General features: G+C 41.5%; 1 protein-coding gene and 1 long non-coding RNA gene across 4 annotated transcripts in view; one reads left to right on the top strand and one right to left on the bottom strand.

Annotated features, from left to right (window-relative positions):
• Nucleotides 1-12,659, top strand: part of LOC126260945 (uncharacterized) — a 71,537-nt gene extending 58,878 nt beyond the window's left edge. For both annotated transcript variants that reach the window (XR_007546671.1, XR_007546670.1), the window contains one exon: nucleotides 12,391-12,659. This is a non-coding gene — a long non-coding RNA (uncharacterized LOC126260945). The remainder of the gene's footprint in view (nucleotides 1-12,390) is intronic.
• Nucleotides 10,489-24,349, bottom strand: part of LOC126260944 (bis(5'-nucleosyl)-tetraphosphatase [asymmetrical]) — a 66,659-nt gene continuing 52,798 nt past the window's right edge. For both annotated transcript variants that reach the window (XM_049958453.1, XM_049958452.1), the window contains exons 3-4: nucleotides 22,106-22,221; nucleotides 10,489-11,111 (exon numbers count right to left, since the gene is read on the bottom strand). In XM_049958453.1, the coding sequence (XP_049814410.1) occupies nucleotides 10,908-11,111; nucleotides 22,106-22,221 (320 nt within the window). In that variant the 3' untranslated portion in view covers nucleotides 10,489-10,907. The remainder of the gene's footprint in view (nucleotides 11,112-22,105; nucleotides 22,222-24,349) is intronic.

The following is a 24,349-nucleotide window of genomic DNA, read 5'->3' on the forward strand; positions in this document are numbered from 1 at the left end:
AGTAGGGGCTCAAAAATCTTGCTGATTCAAGACAACGCCCGAGCCCACACGGCAAATGCCACTCGTAAAGTTCTCGAATCTTGTAAGTGGGAGTTGTTTCCTCATCCGCCGTACAGTCCCGACCTAGCACCGAGCGACTTCTACTTATTCCCAGCAATGAAGAAGTGATTGGCTATGCAGCGTTTTGATGACGACGCACAGCTTCAAGAAGAGGTAACCACGTGGTTGAAGGCGCAGGCGGCCGAATTTTACGACGAAGGAATTTCCAAGCTCGTCCATCGCTACGATAAGTGCCTTAATTTAAATGGCAACTATGTAGAAAAGTAGTATTTAAGTGTGCCTTTCATCTGTATATAATGAAAAAAAATTCCAATACTTTATTGATTTTTAATTCCAAAACGTAATGTACTTTGTGGATAGCCCTCGTAATTAATACTCTCTCTCTCTCTGTTACACACACACACACACACACACACACACACACAAATCCAATCACATGAAGAATAAGGCATTCACACGTACAAAACACACACACAACAAATCAACAAATACCAGGCCTCACAACACAAACAAAAGATGAAAGATAAAGAAAACGTGTCAGTTGGGAACAGTACGACACAGTGAACACACGCACGTTCAACAAACAATGAGAGTGGCAAGTCAAGTGTTAATCATAAGTTTGGTTGAAAAAGACGCCAGAAATCGGCCTTTCGAATATGGGGACTGAGTAAACAAATCTCCAGGAGCACACAAATGGACTGGCAACACTGGAAATCGTAATACCAAACTATAATTTAACCTCACGAAATTTATGATGCAAAACTTGTTTCTAGCCTGAAAAAGAAGAAAATAACATGAGAAAACGTAACATATAACATACTCGTAACTATATATTTATATATTACAGGCCACTTCATAAATAAAAGAAGCTAAACGCGTATGCAAAAAACAAACTACCGTTATTTAGTTGCAGAGATAGAATATACCTCCACTAATTTTGAAGCAATTAAGGAACGACGGAAAACGGAAAAAAATCACTGTTTTTGCTGGTGAGTTGGGATGCAATGGATTCATTCCTTCACTACTTAGCATTATCAACGGTAAAACGGATAAACTCTTTCTGTATAATCAGTGGCGTTTTTGAAGGAATGACAAAATGATCCCAAAAAAGTACCTCGGGGTAATACAATATAAAAATGGTTCAAATGGCTCTGAGCACTATGGGACTCAACTGCTGTGGTCATCAGTCCCCTAGAACTTAGAACTACTTAAACCTAACCAACCTAAAGACATCACACACATCCATGCCCCAGGCAGGATTCGAACCTGCGACCGTAGCAAATACAATATAAGTTTGTAGTAACAGAGCCTTCGCTACCTGATATTTACCGTCAGAGTCAACAGTATAGCACTGTCTCGAACTAAAATTATTTATGGAAATGGTGTCTATGACATTTCAACTTCGCTGTTTCCAAACCAACTCGGTCAGGTTACTATAATTTTCTCTGCAAAGCGCTGGAACGGAAGCACCAGCTGCTGTGAAATACATCATACAATTTTCTGAAAACTATTTCATGAAAACATTTGATTTTTTCTTGGCTTACAGCTTGACACTTCACTGGATAAAGGACTGATTTTCTTTTCGTTATTCGTTGTAGTTACTTTGCTACACAAAACTAAGTAAATGACTGCATGAAATTTCCAAGAGTTCGCACAGCTAAAAACGCACTGCATAAAATTTGCAAGAATGGGTAGCTTTGAGGGATGAAGTAGTGAAGGCAGCAGAGGATCAAGTAGGTAAAAAGACGAGGGCTAGCAGATATCCTTGGGCAACAGAAGAAATATTGAATTTAATTGATGAAAGGAGGAAATATAAAAATGCAGTAAATGAAGCAGGCAAAAAGGAATACAAACGCCTCAAAAATGAGATTGACAGGAAGTGCAAAATGGCTAAGCAGGAATGGCTAGAGGACAAATGTAAGGATGTAGAGGCTTATCTCACTAGGGTTAAGCTAGATACTGCCTACAGGAAAATTAAAGAGACCTTTGGAGAAAATAGAACCACTTGTATGAATATCAAAAGCTCAGATGGAAACCCTGTTCTAAGCAAAGAAGGGAAAGCAGAATGGTGGAAGGATTATATAGAGGGTCTATACAAGTGCAATGTACTTGAGGACAATATTATGGAAATGGAAGAGGATGTAGATGAAGATGAAATGGGAGATATGATACTGCGTGAAGAGTTTGACAGAGCACTGAAAGATCTGAGTCGAAACAAGGCCCCAGGAGTAGACAACATTCCATTAGAACTACTGACGGCCTTGGGAGAGCCAGTCCTGATGAAACTCTACCATCTGGTGAGCAAGATGTATGAGACAGGTGAAATACCTTCAGACTTCAAGAAGAATATAATAATTCCAATCCCAAAGAAAGCAGGTGTTGACAGATGTGAAAATTACCGAACAATCAGTTTAATAAGCCACAGCTGCAAAATACTAACGCGAATTTCTTACAGACGAATGGAAAAACTAGTAGAAGCTGACCTCGGGGAGATCAGTTTGGATTCCGTAGAAATATTGGAACACGTGACGCAATACTGACCCTACGACTTATCTTAGAAGCTAGATTAAGGAAAGGCAAACCTACGTTTCTAGCATTTTTAGACTTAGAGAAAGCTTTTGACAATGTTGACTGGAATACTCTCTTTCAAATTCTGAAGGTGGTAAGGGTAAAATACAGGAAGCGAAAGGCTATTTACAATTTGTACAGAAACCAGATGGCAGTTATAAGAGTCGAGGGGCATGAAAGGGAAGCAATGGTTGGGAAGGGAGTGAGACAGGGTTGTAGCCTATCTCCAATGTTATTTAATCTTTATATTGAGCAAGCAGTGAAAGAAACTAAAGAAAAATTTGGTGTAGGTATTAAAATCCACGGAGAAGTAATAAAAACTTTGAGGTTTGCCGATGACATTGTAATTCTGTCAGAGACAGCAAAGGACTTGGAAGAGCAGTTGAACGGAATGGATAGTGCCTTGAAAGGAGGATATAAGATGAACATCAACAGAAGCAAAACGAGAATAATGGAATGTAGTCGAATTAAGTCGGGTGATGCTGAGGGAATTAGATTAGGAAATGAGACACTTAAAGTAGTAAAGGAGTTTTGCTATTTGGAGAGCAAAATAACTGACGATGGTCGAAGTAGAGAGGATATAAAATGTAGACTGGCAATGGGAAGGAAAGCGTTTCTGAAGAAGAGAAATTTGTTAACATCGAATATAGATTTAAGTGTCAGGAAGTCATTTCTGAAAGTATTTGTATGGAGTGTGGCCATGTATGGAAGTGAAACATGGACGATAACTAGTTTGGACAAGAAGAGAATAGAAGCTTTTGAAATGTGGTGCTACAGAAGAATGCTGAAGATTAGATGGGTAGATCACATAACTAATGAGGAGGTATTGAATAGAATTGGGGAGAAGAGCGGCTTGTGGCACAACTTGACTAGAAGAAGGGATCGGTTGGTAGGCCATATTCTGAGGCATCAAGGGATCACCAAATTAGTATTGGAGGGCAGTGTGGAGGGTAAAAATCGTAGAGGGAGACCAAGAGATGAATACACTAAGCAGATTCAAAAGGATGTAAGTTGCAGTAGATACTGGGAGATGAAGAAGCTTGCACAGGAGTAGCATGGAGAGCTGCATCAGACCAGTCTCAGGACTGACGACCACAACAACAACAACAACAACAACAATTCATTTTAGGTCTTACATATCTCCATATGAAATGTAGCATATATAAACTATATTTAGATTTGAGAACAGAGTGATATTTCTCTCACTTCCCGAGATTTTGGATTGTATATGTGGCAGATGGGCCGCACGTGGCACACCCAATTCTATCCCCGCACTTCAAAAAAGCGTGGTCATAAAAATTCTCAATTTCGTAAATCGTTCAAGATATCGAAACAAGGTTTTTTTTTTTTTTGCAAATGACACCGCATAAAGAGGGCTATTTGCAGATGTGTTTGGGGTATCGAAGTGACCAGTGTGAGGTCTAGTTTTGAAAAAAAAAATTAATTGGTTAAAAGTAATTACGGTAATTAACATAAACTTAGTGATCTGAGGAAAAATTGAAATATTTCACGAACAGCTGCTGCTGGCTATGTAAATGAAGTGTCAAAAAGTTCTTCTCTTCACAGCCTAGATAATTTGTGCATAAAAAGGTATTTAACTATCGAAAAGGATTCTTTCGGAAAAAAGTACTAAATTTGGGACATTTCGAGAACAGGAGACACTAGGAACGCAAATGAGGTGCCAGTAAGATCATGCTGTTTGAGTAAAACTTGAAAATAATAAAAATGAAAAATAAATGGTTGAGATGGTTTGTGAAATGCTTCGTGTAAAAGAAATAAAATAGATTAAGGAATCATTTGACATACCTCTGAATGATGCTCGAAATCATGTACAGCAAATGAGGTGCATTAAATGTTTCTCTGATCTAAAAGAATAACTGTATTAAGTAATGGAATTTGTGTAGGATTAAAAGGTTGAATTCCTATTTGTTTTTAGACAAATAATTTTAAAAAATACAATTTGACCTTTTTCTTCAAAAATTTTGTATGCTTTATTTATGGAGACTATTTAGATTAATTGAAACAATTGGCATTAACATTGATTGCTGGTGAATTACGTCCCCAACAATCAAAAATCAGTAAAATTTCATGATTGTTCAATGTGTTTTATTTTGAATTTTATCCTGGGATAGGTGCGTACACATTTAAAAATCAAATACTTTTGCAAGACCTTAAAAATATACTTTGACATGCAGGGTTCTGAGTATAGATAAAACTTGGTACATAAATCAGTTGTTAGGACTTTACACATCAAAAATATCGGTTGAAGAAAAGCATCGACCAAGAATCGAACACAGACCAGCGGTTTGGTAGTTTAATTACCTCACACAACTCATGAGGAATGTCACTCATTTTTCCATACTTACATTAGTCAGCCATTCTCAAACACTCATCGGCTGTTGAAAGTTCGTAGTCACATAAGATACACTCATCTTAATTTCATTGATTATACAGTGGAATATATCTCTGCTCGTCCACGTTTATTTGAAGAATTAATCTGGTGATCTTCGTAGTCAATGTTCTAAATTATGATATTCTGCAAGAAGATTCCTCCTCCTGCAAGTATTATGCACAGCACTCCCTTGTAACCTCATTTTCTTCAGTAAAGCTAATTTCATTGCCTTACTCTCGAGATACAATATTTGATATGTCGTCCAGCGCTGCTGTTTGTAACTGCAATGGCCCGAATTCAGTGTCGAATGCTCTCAGTCACTTCAGTCGGTAACGTAGGACGCAGATTAAGGCCAGTCACACTGTTAGACTCAGTCGATGCAGGGTGGGTCAGCACGTGGTTCTGTTTCCCAGCAGAAGTTGAGGCACAAAGCAGGACAACACAGTAGTGCACGTGCTTTTGCCTGCCCCACACAATGTTCTAGAACAGTGTACTGTACATGTACAATGTAATTTCGGAAGTGGAAGCCTCTTTCCTTGGCATTCAGCTCAAGAATATGCGTCAGTTCGTCTTTAACATTCCTTAATTAGCCCATTGCCGTGCCTTCAAGTTCATCTAATGGATCTCATGCTAACAATTTTTTATTAATTAATTTTTCTAAAACTACTTCTATAATTCTAATTATTCCCAGATGCGAAGGAATGAGAATAAGGAAATTAATGAATAGCCATTTGTTAAAAGGGCAGACATCATAGTATTTATGATTTTTTACTTTTTCATTGATTATAAAACCTGAAGGTGGATATAAATTCTGTATTAAAAGGGCAGCAATGTCTTAATTGCAAGTATGTTTAAAATGCTGTTATTTCCTTCGTATTGTATGAGAAGGACAAATGTCCTGAACATTTGAGTTTTCAAGAAAATAATTCATATTACTTTGTTATTGAGTTGACAATGTATTTTGTCACCTTTTAGGGGAGAATACAACAATGCACTGTAGTTGATATCATTGTGTAATGATTTTAACTATTGTTTGAAAGCACATTAAGCACCAAGATTTCCACAGATGAAAGTGAATGTGTTACTGGAGGGAAAATAAATCAAACCCCAAAACTATAAGATAAATATAATAAAGAAGCAAGACTGAGAGGAGCATCTTATCCTAACAACCCAAGAAAGAATGAATGCCAAAATGGTAGAGAATGATGGTACTTTCATATTATTTAGTATTTTTGTCCCTTAAGCTAAATCATTTCTACAAGAGGACAGCCATTTTCTCAGAGAGGTCAATCAAACAGAGGAACGGGGTAATTCATTTTGTGTAAGTTCTCTACATCACTTCATTTATGATTCCACCAACACTGGCTATATTGTGGGATTGCCATTCATCAGTGGTCTAGTCAAACATACCTTTAATGTTGGCCTAAGCAAGCATGTTGAACAACAAAGAAATATATACACTCATGCTCATAAATTAAAGCTAATGGTAATACATGGTGAAACAACGCTCTGGTGGGCGGTTTGCGGGTTTAAATCACCTCGGGGTATGACCATGCGGTGCATTTGACCTGCGGTCGTCGCATGGTGACGCTGGCAGCAGTCCACGTATGCAGAGGTGTGTTGGTGCATGTCAGAGTACGACACAACGAGTAAGTGTGCAGACGTGCTAATGGTGACTGTGGGTTGAAAATGGCTCAAAGAGCACATATTGATGACATTACTAGGGCTAGAATACTAGGGCGACTGGAGGCTGGTCGAACACAGCAGTTCATAGCACGAGCCCTCCGTGTGCAACAAAGTGTGATCTCAAGATTATGGCAATGATTCCAGCAGACAGGAAACGTGTCCGGTGCTGCAGTACGGGACGTCCACAGTGTACAACACCACAATAAGACTGATATCCTACCATCAGTGCCTGCAGATGGCCACGGAGTACTGCAGGTAGCCTTGCTCAGGACCTTACCGCAGCCACTGGAACAGTTGTCTCCAGACACACAGTCTACAGACGACTGAACAGACATTGTTTATTCACCCGGAGACCTGCAAGGTGCATTCCACTAACACCTGGTCACAGGAGAGCCTGTAAAGCCTGGTGTCAAGAACACAGTACATGGTCATTGGAACAGTGGTCCCAGGTTATGTTCACGGACGAGTCCAGGTATAGTCTGAACAGTAATTCTCACCGGGTTTTCATCTGGCGTGAACCAGGAACCAGTTACCAACCCTTAATGTCCTCGAAAGGGACCTGTATGGAGGTCGTGGTTTCATGGTGTGGGGTGGGATTATGATTGGTGCACGTACACCCCTGCATGTCTTTGACAGAGGAACTGTAACATGTCAGGTGTATCAGGACGTAATTTTGCACCAGTATGTCCAACTTTTCAGGGGTGCAGTCGGTCACACCTTCCTCCTGATGGATGATAACGCACTGTTCCACCGAGCTGCCATCATGGAGGAGTACCTTGAAACAGAAGATATCAGCGAATAGATTGGCCTGCCTGTTCTCCAGACTTAAACCCCATCGAGCACGTCTAGGATGCTCTTGGCCGACATATCGCTGCACGTCTTCAAACCCCTACGACACTTCAGGAGATCCGACAGGCACTGGTGCAAGAATGGAAGGCTATACCCCAGCAGCTGCTCGACCACCTGATCTGTTGTGCAGCCTGTGTACATGTGCATGGTGATCATATCCCATACTGGTGTCAGGATACATGTGCAGAAAGCAGTGGCATTTTGTAGCACATGTCTTTTGGGACAGTTTTCTCAACTTATTACAAATACTGTGGACTTATAGATCTGCGTCGAGTGTGTTCCCTATGTGCCTATGCTATTAGTGCCAGTTTTGTATAGTGCCAAGTTGTGTGGCACCACATTCTGCAGTTATCCTTAATTTATGAACATGAGTGTACTATCCTTCTGGTAAAGTGCCCATAATAGCAACATATGGACCTTCACAAAATCATTATGTGGAAGATAGTTGGAGTGAATTTTATGTGGGCATTCTGAAGGACGCTTTGGTGAAAGAAAATACCGAATTAAATTACTAGTATGAACATGTTTTTCTTTTTAATTTTCTTTCCAAGCATAACAAAAAAGCGGGGTCATGTACAAGCATGAAAAAGTCAATAAAATAGTTATTTTTTAATTTATATGTTTGTCATTTTTCAAAATTTGTTAAAAGGGCACAATTTCAGAGTTTTAAAAATGTAATAATATTATCATTCTTCTCAATTCAAGAGATTTCAGATCATCTACCTTCATTGAGAGTAGTAGTTTTGTGTTCTGTAATGGAAAATTCAGAGAAAACTCCCAAAATGTAGTAATGCTGGTTTTTTTATCCGTACCTGGAAAGTCATTCAGGTAGACATCTGCCTTTTAACAAAAGACTAATCATTTACTTTCAGGCTAGTTTTGTAGGAAATTTACATAAAACGTACCTGAAGAAGATACCCAGCTTTTTCAGTTCCAGCTGGGATTTGGACATTATTATCCTAGGAATAGGTACAGTTCAGCACAAGCTCGTGAACCTCGCGGCATTAACTCCTATCTAAAGGGCAATAGTTAATTAATCATTAACCAGAAAGCTCAGACATAGCACCAATTCACAGTGAGTTTTCCCGTTAGTCATGAATCCGGTTTTCCAGTCTCATATGTTCTATTTTAAGGGGTCACATAAAAACAGATGACCATATTACAGTCAAAATCCGACTCTGAACTAAGAGCCGTGAATTCAGCCATTTGTTCCCAAGAAAATACTTGCAAAACTGGCTAAGAAACAGCCTCCCAGCATGTGCTCCTCTTGTGTTTCATAGCTTTCCCTATGCTGCACTGTCATATCTGTGTCACACACTGCCCAGTGTACACTTGGGCTAATACACTGGAGCGAATCTCCCTCTCCCCCCCTTTTTTTCCAGGAGCTACTACTAAATAATTCCGTAGTGAGAGAAAATAATCCTCCAGTATCTTTACGACCATCACGAGCCTGCTGACAGATCGTCTTCTTGATGTCTCTACTAGGAACCATTTCACTCCACAAGTGCACAGTCATAAGGAAGACCACAACGGCTCTAGGATATCAACCTGAGACTCATTTACAATCATCAGTACTCCATAACAGCTTTCAAAAACACAGCTGAGTAGCAAGCATCACTCCTGGGGGTAAAAGGTGACCAGGGTGATGGGCTAGCAACCCTCCCCCTCCTAGCGTCACAGCGAACGAAGGGCTGCATTCTACCTGCAATCAAGGCAGAAGCCTGTTCGCAGCTTGAGTGCCAGAGACTTTACTTTTCACTAAGGTCTATCAGGCTACAATGTTTTGAGGCAAGAACATGAGAGTTCCAAGAACTTTTAACTAAATGAATCACAATAAGTAAAAAATTAAGGAAGAATGTTTTTCATTCTTGTCTTCTACTGGGTCTTCCTCCAGTTATACCAGTGGAATTGTTTACTGATTGTCTCCAAAAAACTGTGTACATGCTTAAGCAAGCACAGCAGACAGAAAGTCAGACCCCTTCAGGAGACATCTCATTAACATTGTGCAACACTGCCTCTATCCTTGGTAATGGTCTCAGTTCAGTGAGGAAGACAGTTCATAAGTTTCCTCATGCACACCACGAACAGCTGAAGTTACATATTGGTGATGAGCTCTCGTAGAGCTACCAAACTGAGAGGATGTTGGTTGCTACATTTCGCTTATTGTTCCAAATAGTCCCAAACATTTTCTTGGTGTTAATACTGGGTGGTTATAATTAAGTACAACTGCTCACGGAGATCCCGTGTGGGTTGTAATTATCATGTGGCACCTAAACTTGGTAGATTTGCTAATGCATTAATTCGAAGCATATCTGTGTTGGAAAAAATTTAGTTCCTATTTTGGCCACCAGGTGCAAATATGGCGCTGTACACCTTTTGTATGAAGATATGACATTCATGCAGTCATTGGACAAGCCAGAATGAAAGTGACTGAACAGTACGTTTAACGAGAAGAGAGACCATACACTGTTAGTGAAAGTGTTGCACGGGAACGGCAGCAATTACAGTGATGCATTGAGAAAGTATCCCAAACTGAAAATTATGAGGAGGGAACCAGTTTAAAAAAGATGCCAATGAAATTCTAAAACACGAGTGAGCTTGGTGTGGCACCTTCAAGAGAAAGGCGTCCTATCCTGATGGCTGTTATTGACAAGGTTGCTATCACTGTGAGTGACCATGGGGTATGTGCCCATGGCGGTGCTAGACTCGTGCAATGTCAGGAGAATTGTCCAGACCACGGTCAACACGAAGATGAGTATTTTCTAAAACCTGTTACACAAGAACAGTGTATTAACTTGAGATAAATTGGGATCTCCCCCCCCCCAGTCCAGCTTTATTTCATTCTAACATCTAGTATAATTCAGGAGATAAATAGCTAAATACAATATGAAGAAAATTCCAAACACATGAAGCTAAATAACAATACAAAGAAATAATTATTTAAATTTTATATAATATCTGATTTGCTTATTTGCATTTCACCATCAGAAATACAATGTTTTTGTCTGACCAAATACTGCATTTTAAGTTTTCTGGCTCTCTTATTCAACTTTATGTTCTCCTACTCATCTCCACCTATTGTGCTCTATCCATTACAAAACATCACTGAGGAATACATATCTGCAAATATGATTATTTGGCAATATATATGTAAACTGTATCTAGGGTCACAGGAAGTAAAATACAGCCATGAAGATCAAGTTATCTTTGAACCTGCTTGCAGTGGTAAACAAGAATCAGGCTTATAATTTTTCTAGTTTCCCTACACCAAACATATGATAGCTTTGCAATTTACAAAGGTATTAGATATATCAACACATTTACACAGCAATGTCTTCCACGAGACAAAAATTCATAAAGAACTTCTTGACATTAAAAAACTATCACATTCCTGTAGCAGCTTCTGCATCTCAGGATACTTTGCCAGCTCACATGCTGCTTGAAGTTCAAGCCATTTGTACTCTTGGTGTTCCTTTGACAGTTGCACTGGAGTATCTATATTCTTTAACTGGGCAAGCCAGTAAACAACTTCTTTTGGTCGTCCACGAACGTTGTACTGTAAAAAAATCAAATAAACAAGAGGTAAAGGAACATCAAATACCCAAAAACTATGTGCTTCAATAAGTACATTCTGCTTTTCTCAGTAACTGATTTGTGCTTACAGCCATCCATTTTTCTCCGCTCCTCTCATATTTTGTTTCTTTTTTCCCCCCACCTCCCTGCCCCACAACCACCTGAACTGTCCCACTACCCTTCCCCTTTCCCTTCCCCCAATCCCTCCAGATTGCTGCTTCTCTTCAAAATCCACTATTAAGCACTAAGGAGCTCAATTACTTTTTGTTGAGTTTTAATTCCTCTAGTTTTTCGCAAATCATTGAAATATACGTCAATATTTTAATCACATGAACAGATGGAAGTCAATTAATAACTTTATCATTGCTTTGAATGTTGGGTGCTATGATAATAAGCAACAAGTGCTAAATTTTTATTCATAAGAAAAACTGTGCATAACCTTTTGGAAATAACTGACTTTTGCCAAACTTTACATCTGATTCAGATGGATAAATACATAGAGAACATAGAAATACAACTAAAATGATAGCATGATCACTAAAATACCTTCTGGATACAATAAAAAGTAACTGTAAGTAATGTAGGATTTGTAGCTCTGCCTGCTTATAAAACACAAACCAAATTACCTTTGGCAAATTTTTGACACCAGGGAGTTTTTAATATGTTCCTTTTCTTGCAAATCATATTTTTTGGTTTTTGTCGAACTTTTACAAGATGTGTTTGCTAGTACATCACATTATGTACAAGGATAGGTCATCAAATACAGGAACTTTAGTAATGCTATCATGAAAATGTAAACAAAATAACAGCAATGATAATGTACGACAGGACATCTTTGTAGAGGCCAGCAACCACGTTTATGCACTTAAAAAGAAAAAGTTTTTTTCTCTCTTGGTATTTATTATTTCTGATTAGGCATTTTGGTTTTGCTTTCTCACCTGTGGCTGTATTAATGGCTGTACACACTTATACTTGGTCTGATCATGTACTGTTTGATGAAATTCACTGTACTGATTCTTTAAGTTTTAGATCTGCCCATTTAACATGTCATTGTATGCCCCATATGAGGTACATTTCAAAAATAAGCACCTACTGGTTACAAATTAAGGAGAAACAAGACTATTTGTCCTTCATCAGTTTGTGAGCACATATGTTGAAATAACATTTATTCCATGTTCATCTATTTTTCTCTTAAAACACATCTTTCTTGTAAATTGTAAAATAATGTGTATCCCACGTTTATACTTTTTGTCTTGTTACAGCTGTGAAGATCGTGGAGAGCAAAACACATAATCAGAAACAATAAAGATGCTGTCAGGACAAAAAAAGATGTTGGGTACAACAACAGTGGTTTCTGGAAAGTATGCTCCAATGTTGTCACAGTGATTGAGTAGTGTGCGACTGTGCAGTAGATCTTACAAATGGCTGTGTTACTGCTTACATGCTGTGCAAAAACAGTGAGGTGTTATTCAACATTTGTGATCAGAAAGGGTGCCACTCTTATAAAAATACAGTAGAACTTTCACTCTCACTCTGTTACAATCTGGTGATCAATCCTGAACCACATGACATACTGTAGTATTAAATACATCTTGTACAAGTCTCAAAAATCAAGAAAGATGAAAAATGACAAACAATGAGTTAAAATCCTGCTGACAAGCAGTTTGAGAAAGGCAAAGTGTTTTGCATCAGTGTGTATCTACAAATCCTAATGTAGATGCAACTCAATTAAGAGAAGAGCTGAACTGTAGAATCACTGTAACTGAAAATCTATCACGACAGATCTGTTTGTTAAAAGTTCTCCCTGACACTATGAAATCCATTAAACAAGCATATAGTTATCGCCTGCATACTGCAGGAAACACAATTCACATATTTAATTCAAGTATTCCAACTGGAAATGTTTGATAATCTGGAAAGTAGCACAGCGCGAATTTTAGACTGACCAAACAGTACCAAACTAGTGCTTCAGTATTTCCATGTTTGTGAGATACGTTGATTAGTATTTCATCTTTGTGTAAGCTTATTTTCAGAACAGAGAAAAGGTAGAAGACAAGAGGTAAAGAAAGAAGAAAAGGTGTTGGACTAGCAAATATTCAGGCTACTGGGTTTTCATAATATAGAATGATACGGTGTGGTGGATATCATGATGGTGTCAAACATGTGTCAGCTACCAGAGTAATTGTAATTGTATTGGAAACAACTGAATGTAAATGGTTCGCTTCTTTCATAGGAGAAAGATAATCTTGAAAATTTCTCGGGTATTCAGCCAGGTAGCGTCATCCAAAAGGTGCGATATTTCGGCAAGCCGACTTCTTGCTGTCTTCAGGCGTTCTTGGTGTCTGGTTGACCTCTGATGGATGCCGACTTTATATAATCTCCACCCCTCTCCTGCAGCCTCTGTCTGGGTGCTTCTGAGCGGTCCGTGGCCGGTGGTGGGGGAAGGGCGGCACTGGGTGGGTGGGGGAAGTGCGGCGCCCCGCGACAGATCATGGGCCGCAGTCCTTCTGCGGCTACGGCCGCTTGTTGAACTCTACCGTCATGGTGAGGATGCTTCTTCTTCAGGTGTCCTGACAGCAGCAGATTTCCGTGTAGACTGTCACTGTGTTTTAATCAGGCTTAAAGTTGGATCCGAGGCTTTGCTTACCTGGAAACCGCTGTCTTTATTTATTAGTTCATCATGCAGCAGAATCTTCACTGCCTGTTTGACGAGACAATCCCAGAAGGTGTTCAACTGCCTTAACACCTTTGTGCCATCGTAGTTCATGTCATGTTCATGTGAGATGCAGTGCTCTGCCACGGCGGACTTGGTCGGCTGTGCATTGTCTGTGTGGCGTTTATGTTCACTACATCTCTCCTGTACCATCCAGATGGTCTGGCCTATATACATTTTCCCGCACTGGCAAGGGATGCTGTAAAATCCTGGTTTCCGGAGTCCTAAGTCATCCTTGACTCATCCTAATAATGTTTTCGTCTTGGATGGAGGGCGAAACACGCACTTGACTTTATATTTTTTGAGTATTCTGCCAATCTTTGCCGATGTGTTCCTGAGATATGGTATGATCGCTGTCGCAACCGGCTTGTCTTCATCCTCGGTTGTTGTAACCATTTGTGTGGAACATGGCCTGAAAGTGCTGCAATTCAGCTGCTAGGCTGTCACAGTCCGAGATTTCACATGCTCTGTGCACCAGTGTGCTTAGAACACCCTCTCGCTGTAAAGGAGCATGACAGCTGGAGGCATGCAGGTACAAATCTGTATGTGTTGGCTTACGGTAGATGCTGTGTCCTAGTGTGCCATCTGGTCTTAGCTTGACAAACACATCCAGAAATGGAAGCTGGTTGTTTTCTTCTACCTCCATCGTGAACTTGATATTCTGGTGTAGCGAGTGCAGATGCTGCAGAAAGTCTTGGAGATGTTGTCGTCCATGCGGTCAGATGACGAATGTATCGTCTACATATCGAAAAAAGCAAGAGGGCTTGTAGGCTGCCGACTCGAGAGCTGCTTCTTCAGAAGCTTCCATAAAAATATTGGCCACTACCGGTGATAGCGGACAGCCCATCGCTACTCCATCAGTTTGTTCGTAGTAGTTTCCATCGAACAGAAAGTATGTTGGCGTAAGTACAAATTCAAAAACTTTCGTTACTGTTGGTCCGAATTTTTCTCCCATGAGGCTTAGGGAGTCTCTTAGAGGTACCCTAGTTAACAGGTATACCACATCAAAGCTCACTATGATGTCTTCTTGGCCCAATCGGAAGTTCTGGAGCTGCTGGACGAAATGTGCGGAATTTCTGATGTGGTGCTGAAATTTGCCCACAAAGGGACTGAGCATCGATGTCAGATGTTTTGCTAATTCGTATGTTGATGCTCCAATGTTGCTAACAATCAGGCGGAGAGGCAATCCATCCTTATGAAATTTAGGTAGTCCGTAAAGTCTAGGAGGTGCAGCTGCTCATGGATGAAGTTTCTTCACCGTCTTCTTATCTTCGAAGGTGTGCTGGAGAAGCTCAAAGTCTTCCTTTCCACTCTGTTGGTAGGATCATCTTCGATTCTCTGGTAGGTTTCGTCTTCTAATAGGTAGTACAATTTTTGTTAGTATACATTACATGGTAGTAGGACCGTGCAATTCCCTTTATCTGCTGGGAGGATGACAGTCTCGGCATCTTCTCGGAGCAATTTCAGTGCTTTCCTCTCTTCCTTGGAGATGTTTGGCATCGGCGGATCCGCCCTGGTGAGTACATGGCATGTTTCCCATCGTTTTTCCTCTGCAGCATCAAAAGCATCATCAATTACTTTCCCTGTACAGTTAATGGCAGTTCTCTGGGGTTCTTCTTGCGGTGGTTTGGCTGCAAGGCATTCGTATTTTGCAGTTTGTCTGCAGGTGGCCGATTGCCAAGCATTGTTGGCTTGAGACCAACTAACTGCATCTACCCACTCCCATGAGTCAGGGGAGAGTGTCAAGGCAAGCTGCAAGTGGAGTGAGAATAGATCCCTAGAGGTCTCGCCGAGTCTGCGTCAAGTGTACTGGATCCTCTCCTTGACCAGGGCCAGGCTAGCTCTTCTGGTGATCTAGGTGGTGGCTGCAGTTCTGATATGATGAGTGACCTTCACAAAAGATGGTATGATTCAGTCCTCTTGGCATCTCAGTAGAAAGACAAGGGAGGCCAAGAGGCGCTCCTTCTTGTTCCAAAGCTTGTCCAGCTTCTTGATTTTGCTGTTCATCTCCTCCCCGTAGAGGTACTTGATGTGTGATCTGAGGTTTTCCCGGCGTACAGAAATCTTGAAAATTTCTCGGGTATTCAGTGAGGTAATGTCGTCCAAAAGGCGCGATATTTCGGCAAGCCAACTTCTTGCCATCTTCAGGCATTCTTTGTGTCTGATTGATCTCTGATGGAACCCGACTTTATATAATCTCCACCCCTGTCCCGCAGCCTCTGTCTGGGCACTTCCGAGCGGTCCGTGGCTGCTGGTGGGGGAAGGGCGGCGCTGGGTGGTGGGGGAAGCACGGCGCCCCGCGACAGATCATGGGCCGCAGTCCTTCTGCGGCTACAGCTGCTTGCGGAACTCCGCCATCGTGGTGACAAAGCTTCTTCTTCTTCTTCGTGTCCTGACAGGCACGGATTTCCATGTAAGATAATGTTGCTAACAAACTGTTCTGGGAGACAACCGGTTAACCTCTGTAAATTTAACAGGGATTGTATAGTAACATATTCACAAGATATTAGGCATTTTGAAGTGTACACTGACTATAGAGGTCATCAAGTTCTTTCAGTCACACCATATTCAGAGCTGTTCACATCAGGCCCAACCACATCAGTTGCTGCCAAGGTGTGATGGCTGTTGGAGCAGCATGTGGGCATGCAATTAATCCTGAGATACAGAACAAATTGCAATTCTCATGCTCAGAGCACAGCCCATACAATACACAATCCATAAAATACACGAGCCTGGATTCTGGCAAACAGATGTAAACTTCATGTTTCACAATAGCAAGTTCTCCATTGCAGAGTGGACTGCTAATTCTGTGAATTATTTATTGGGAGAAATTTCAGTTCCTACTACATATTCAGTATCATCTGTGGATAGACCAAGCCACACTCCATTTAGTACAGTCTCTTGACTTTCGTTAAGCACTCTCATGCAGTTATGAGCTTTGTCATTTATCACTGCCTGGAGACCCTACAATTTACAAATGTGCAAATGAATCTGCACTGCTGTCACACATACTGCAGTTAATAAACAGTAATTGAGCTTGTTTCAAAACTTTCTTGGTTAGTTTAAAACTTCAGTAACATACTAAAAAGGTTCACAAATTCCTAATTTGAAAGCTAAGTTCCTGTGTTTGTGACAATGTAGAGCTGAGAGTGAAGTGCAACATTATGAACACAGAAAATTTAAAATGCTCCAATACATGGTTATCTTAGTAATGAAAAATGCAGTGCTGTTGTTGTTGTGGTCTTCAGTCCTGAGACTGGTTTGATGCAGTTCTCCATGCTACTCTATCCTGTGCAAGCTTCTTCATCTCCCAGTCCTACTGCAACCTACATCCTTCTGAATCTGCTTAGTGTATCGGTTATTTTGCTCCCCAAATAGCAAAACTCCTTTACTACTTTAAGTGTCTCATTTCCTAGTCTAATACCCTCAGCATCACCCGACTTAATTCGACTACATTCAATTATCCTCGTTTTGCTTTTGTTGATGTTCATCTTATATCCTCCTTTCAAGACACCATCCATTCCGTTCAACTGCTCTTCCAAGTCCTTTGCTGTCTCTGACAGAATTACAATGTCATCGGCGAACCTCAAAGTTTTTATTTCTTCTCCATGGATTTTAATACCTACTCCGAATTTTTCTTTTGTTTCCTTTACTACTTGCTCAATATACAGATTGAATAACATCGGGGAGAGGCTACAACCCTGTCTTACTCCCTTCCCAACCACTGCTTCCCTTCCATGTCCCTCGACTCTTATAACGGCAATCTGGTTTGTACAAATTGTAAATAGCCTTTCGCTCCCTGTATTTTACCCCTGCCACCTTTAGAATTTGAAAGAGAGTATTCCAGTCAACATTGTCAAAAGCTTTCTCTAAGTCTACAAATGCTAGAAACGTAGGTTTGCCTTTCCTTAATCTTTCTTCTAAGATAAGTCGTAAGGTCAGTATTGCCTCACGTGTTCCAGTATTTCTACGGAATCCAAACTGATCTTCCCCGAGGTCGGCTTCTACTAGTTTTCCCATTCGTCTGTAAAGAATTCGTGTTAGTATTTTGCAGCTGTGGCTTATTAAACTGATTGCAGTGCACAGATTATAAAATTTTATAAATGAATTGTATTTGCAGGTTGCAATACATACTACACTGAAGCACCGAAGAAACTGGTATAGGCAAGTGTATTCAAATACAGAGATATTTAAACAGGTAGAATACTACACTGCTGTCGGCAACACCTATAAAAGACAACAAGACTCTGGTGCATTTGTTTGATCGGTTACTGCTGCTACAATGGGAGGTTATCAAGATTTAAGTGAGTTGAACATGCTGTTATAGTCAGTGTACGAGCAATGGGACACAGCATCTCCGAGGTAGCGATGAAATGGGGATTTTCCCGTATGACCATGAATATCAGGAATCCGGTAAAACATCAAATCTTCAACATCACTGTGGCCAAAAAACGACCCTGCAAGAACAGAACCAATGACAACTGAAGATAATCGTTCAACATGACAGAAATGCTACCCTTCCGCAAACTGCTGCAGATTTCAATGCTGCGCCATCAACAAGTGCCAGTGTATGAACCATTCAATGAAACTTCATCAATATGTGCTTTCAGAACAGGTCTACTCGTGCACCCTTGATGACTGCCTGACGAAAAGCTTTACGCCATGCCTGGGCCCGTCAAAACTGCCAGTGGACTGTTGATGACTGGAAACATGTTGCCTGGTCAGACAAGTCTCATTTCAAATTGTATCGAGCAGATGGACGAGTATGGGCACGGAGAAAACCTCATGAATCCATGAATTCTGCATGTCAGCAGGGGACTGTTCAAGCTGGTGGAGTCTCTGTAACGGTGTGGGACATGTGTAGTTGGAGTGTATGGGACCCCATTTACATCTAGATATGGCTCTGACAGGCGACACATACATAAGGATCCTGCCTGATCACCTGCATCCATTCATGCCCGTTGTGCATTCTGACAGCTTGGGCAATTGCAGCAGGACAATGCGGCACCCCACACATTCAGAATTGCTACAAAGTGGCTCCAGGAACACTCTTCTGAGTTTAAACCCTTCTGCTGGCCACCAAATTCCCCAGACATGCACATTTTTGAGCATATCTGGGATGCCTCGCAATATGCTGTTCAGAATAAATCTCCACCCTCTTGTAATCTTATGGATTTATGAAGAGCCCTACAGGATATGTGGTGTCAGTTCCCTCCATCACTACTTCAGACATTAGTCAAGCCCATTACAAGTCATGTAGCAGCAATTCTGCATGCTCGCAGTGGAGCTACATGATATTAGGCAGATGTACAAGTTTCTTTGGCTCTTCAGTGTATTTTGAAATGGAGCTTTGAAATTACTGACAGCTATTGTCTATATTTTAATAACTTACAACGACTGCTAGACTGCACATCAGATTGACATGACACAAGCTAATTAACATGTAAGTTGATAGTTTCAAAAGACAAATTGGTGAATATCTGAGGCCAGAAGTCAAGTGAAACATATACACTCCTGGAAATTGAAATAAGAACACCGTGAATTCATTGTCCCAGGAAGGGAAAACTTTACTGACACATTCCTGGGGTCAGATACATCACATGATCACACTGACAGAACCACAGGCACATAGACACAGGCAACAGAGCATGCACAATGTCGGCACTAGTACAGTGTATATCCACCTTTCGCAGCAATGCGGGCTGCTATTCTCCCATGGAGACGATCGTAGAGATGCTGGATGTAGTCCTGTGGAACGGCTTGCCATGCCATTTCCACCTGGCGCCTCAGTTGGACCAGCGTTCGTGCTGGACGTGCAGACCGCGTGAGACGACGCTTCATCCAGTCCCAAACATGCTCAATGGGGGACAGATCCGGAGATCTTGCTGGCCAGGGTAGTTGACTTACACCTTCTAGAGCACGTTGGGTGGCACGGGATACATGCGGACGTGCATTGTCCTGTTGGAACAGCAAGTTCCCTTGCCGGTCTAGGAATGGTAGAACGATGGGTTCGATGACGGTTTGGATGTACCGTGCACTATTCAGTGTCCCCTCGATGATCACCAGTGGTGTACGGCCAGTGTAGGAGATCGCTCCCCACACCATGATGCCGGGTGTTGGCCCTGTATGCCTCGGTCGTATGCAGTCCTGATTGTGGCGCTCACCTGCACGACGCCAAACACGCATACGACCATCATTGGCACCAAGGCAGAAGCGACTCTCATCGCTGAAGACGACACGTCTCCATTCGTCCCTCCATTCACGCCTGTCGCGACACCACTGGAGGCGGGCTGCACGATGTTGGGGCGTGAGCGGAAGACGGCCTAACGGTGTGCGGGACCGTAGCCCAGCTTCATGGAGACGGTTGTGAATGGTCCTCGCCGATACCCCAGGAGCAACAGTGTCCCTAATTTGCTGGGAAGTGGCGGTGCGGTCCCCTACGGCACTGCGTAGGATCCTACGGTCTTGGCGTGCATCCGTGCGTCGCTGTGGTCCGGTCACAGGTTGACGGGCACGTGCACCTTCTGCCGACCACTGGCGACAACATCGATGTACTGTGGAGACCTCACGCCCCACGTGTTGAGCAAGTCGGCGGTACGTCCACCCGGCCTCCCGCATGCCCACTATACGCCCTCGCTCAAAGTCCGTCAACTGCACATACGGTTCACGTCCACGCTGTCGCGGCATGCTACCAGTGTTAAAGACTGCGATGGAGCTCCGTATGCCACGGCAAACTGGCTGACACTGACGGCGGCGGTGCACAAATGCTGCGCAGCTAGCGCCATTCAACGGCCAACACCGCGGTTCCTGGTGTGTCCGCTGTGCCGTGCGTGTGATCATTGCTTGTACAGCCCTCTCGCAGTGTCCGGAGCAAGTATGGTGGGTCTGACACACCGGTGTCAATGTGTTCTTTTTTCCATTTCCAGGAGTGTAATTTGTATGCAAGTACAAGAACAAAATGCAGTATTGTACCCTGCAAGTTCCACAAACTCCTCTTATGCGCATGACAATCAAGATTTCATCTTTTATTTCCACCCCTTCCTTTGCTTTCTTGTTTTTATTTCAAATGTAGAATCATCAATTCTGACAACTGTAATACTCACATTTGTTTGTAAGAGTGTAGTGCAATACACAGTATACTTAAACCTGAACCTAAAATGTTGTTAATGTAACTTGAGAAAGAATTTTTTATGAGTGTTGTGAGAGCAAGCAATTCTGTCAGTTATTCTTGTTTTGATCTTGGCAAAAATTTAAATAGCCCATCTCATCCAATTTTCTTTTTGTCTTGCGGTATTTATATGAAATCAAGAAAATAGTAGATTATCAAAATTACTTTCAGTCAGTATTTCAAATTTCATTACTATTCACAACTGATCTGCACTGTCTCTATTCTGAAGAGCTTTCTTTCTGTGTAACTGCTTTTATCATTGATCTGTAAATGTTTCCTTCCTTCACATTCTTCTGTATTGTGGCTTCTCACTGCTACATTTCACTTCCTTGGTCATCACTTCAGTTCTTCTTTCCATCAGCGATAAAGGAAGTTTCTTGTGCATCGTATTTTGTACTTTCCTCTGCCTTTCAGTAACGTGACACTTTCATGTTACATTGTTATATACTTCCTTATATTCTAACCAATGTTTATACATTGAGTTGATGTAATTTCCTTGCCCCAAAACTACTTACCTGCTCATCCCCAAACATTGTCCTCAAACACAAACAAGTGGATTGCTTGCCTTCTGATGTTACTTTTAAAAATGCAACCAAAAGTGTACCAATATTTAGTTTTAGTTCTTTCCATGAATTACCAGTACTTTCTCAAAACCTGAAAAATCTTTGCATGTTACTGTATATGTGTGAGCTACCCTAACATATTTGCTAAACTAATTTCCATGTTAGACTCAGAAATAAAATATCTCTGATATTGTACAGTCTACAATAATACCTATAACCAGCACTTATGGACTTCAGAAATACCCTGGAACATCTTGAAATCTGAAAATTGTTATTTCATTTTAATTCAAATATTGTCAATCATTATTTATGGTAGTCAGTACACTAAATATGTAAAACGTGATCTTACTAAGATTTTCACAATTGTGAGGAAAATTCTCATCCTCCTCTCAAATAGTTATTGCCTGATAACAACAGATGTTGTTAGGAATAAAGCTACTGATAAGCCCACTTGTCAACATATACAATAAAAAATAGTCTGGAAGAAGATCAAAAGAAAAACAAATTATTTCAGATGGAATAATAATCACTACCTGTAGAGTCTTTTCAAAATCTTCAAAAATTTTCAAATCATCTTTCTTCAATCCAGCTTCCTCTTCAGTTTCTCTGTATGCAGTGGTAATATCAGATTCTCCCGGATCTACATGACCTGTAACATGGACGGAAAAGTCAGTGGGCATCCAGATTGATGTAGGCATTGTTTCATATTAATGTGTTAGAGAACACAGAGAGGCTAAACAGTAACTGACTATTATTACAGCTAAGTAACAATTTGGAATATACTTTCAATCTGCTGCAAAATTAAATATGAAAATGTTTTCTTAGCCTGCATATTTTTTTATTTAAATTTTATTATCTTGTTGATGATGACATTATACCCTACACACAAACTAGGCATGTGTGTGTTGTAATACACTTATGAGCAGTTGAATTAGACACATCTATCTATTAACATAAAGCAACCCCCATCCTGATAATGACAGCAACATCTCATTCAGTGCCTTCCCAAATGAGCTCAACAGAAATGAGGTCAAGTGACCTGAGGAACCGCACAGGAACCGTCATGTCTGTGGAATATTTATGAAACACTACTGACACAATTCAGGAGGAATTGTTCACCTGTAAGTACAGGTTAACTGGAGTGTGTTTGCATCCCATATAAAAAACATTTCCCACATATGAACATATCTTCCACCAGCCTGATGGCAGTCTGTTGGCAAACAGGATGCGACAGCTGATGTGGCTTTTGACGTACTCGCATCCTGTCATCAGAATATACAACTGTATGATACAACTTTTTTCTTATCTTGTAGGTATGTTTCTCCAGTATGGTGTTGCAGGATTTTCCCTGGCCTAAACATCTTCTTCTAACCCCCCCACACGCACAGACAGACAGAGAGAGAGAGAGAGAGTCATGCAAGCTGTACACCCGTGACCACTGTCTGGCCACAGACGTCTGATTGCAGGCAACTTAGCCTGATGTAGAAGCAATCTGGGCAGTAGGGGTCAGGAGGTGGATGGGTTGGGGAGGTGGAGGGATAGCAGAATAGGGGTGGGTAGAGTGTAGTGCTTGGTGAAAGAGCATACAGGGACGTTGTGGGGACAGCACGAGGCTGCTAGGCGCGGGCAGAAAAGGAGAGAAGCTGAGGAGGGAAAAAGAGAAAGACCTTTCACAGTGATTGTGAAATAGAAGGCTGTGTTGTGCTGGAGGGGTACCAGGGAAGGGCATAGGTGGCTGTAGGCTAAGGACTAGTGAAATCTGCAGCCAGAGCAGGAATGGGAAGGTAGGATATATTGCAGGGAGACTTCCCACCTGCACGATTCACAAAAGCTGTGATTGGCAGGAAGGATCCAGATGGCTCAAACTCTCAAGCAGTCAATATAGCAAAGCATGTTGTGTTGTGCAGCATGCTTAGCTACTGGATGGTCCAGCTATCTCTTGGCCATAGTTTGTCGGGGACCATTCACGAGGACAGATAACTTGTTCATTGTCAAGCTTCTATGTTGAGGGATTTGGGAAATGATTTTGAGCAAGGATTGAGAATAAGAAATTCTGGAATGTTAATAGAGAGTAATTTGGGGGCAGCGGCGGTGGATCACGGCTGGATGGAGGAGAGAACTGAGTCAGGCAGGGTTCAACATTGGCTTTGAATTGAGTTTGAACCAATGTTGGACCCTGCCTAACTCCATTCACTCCAATCCTGATCCACCTCTGCTGTCCCAAGCACATTCCCTATTAATGTTCCAGAATTTCTTAACATCAAATCTTGCCTCGCCATCGTTCCCTAAACCCTCGACATGGACGCTAATAAATCTGCAGAAAGAACCATAAACCACCACCCAGAAACTGATTATCTTATAGTCTTACCACCCGACCAAGGCTTCACCACTGTGGTTTTGAACTGCAAGGATTACCTGGCAGAAGGATTCTATCACCTATCAGATTCATCCACCTACAAATCCTGCCACAGTGACCTCATTCTGGAAATACTACAGGATATCCAGCCTCTCCTCAAATCCTTAAGCCCATCCAAGAACCTCTCCTCTGAGTCTCTCTCTCTCTCACCCCTACCACTCCCCATACACTTCCATCTCCCACAGGCTTCCCAAAGTCTATAAACCCAACCACACTGGATACCCCAATGTGGCTGGTTACTGTGCCCCCACCCAGAGGCTATCTTCTCTTGTGGACCAACACCTTTAGCCTATTACCCAGAATCTACCCTCACATGTCAAAGACACCAACCATTTTCTCCACCGACTCTCCACAGTTCTTG

The sequence above is a fragment of the Schistocerca nitens genome, chromosome 5, assembly GCF_023898315.1.
Source record: "Schistocerca nitens isolate TAMUIC-IGC-003100 chromosome 5, iqSchNite1.1, whole genome shotgun sequence".
Classification (NCBI taxonomy): Eukaryota; Metazoa; Arthropoda; class Insecta; order Orthoptera; family Acrididae; genus Schistocerca; species Schistocerca nitens.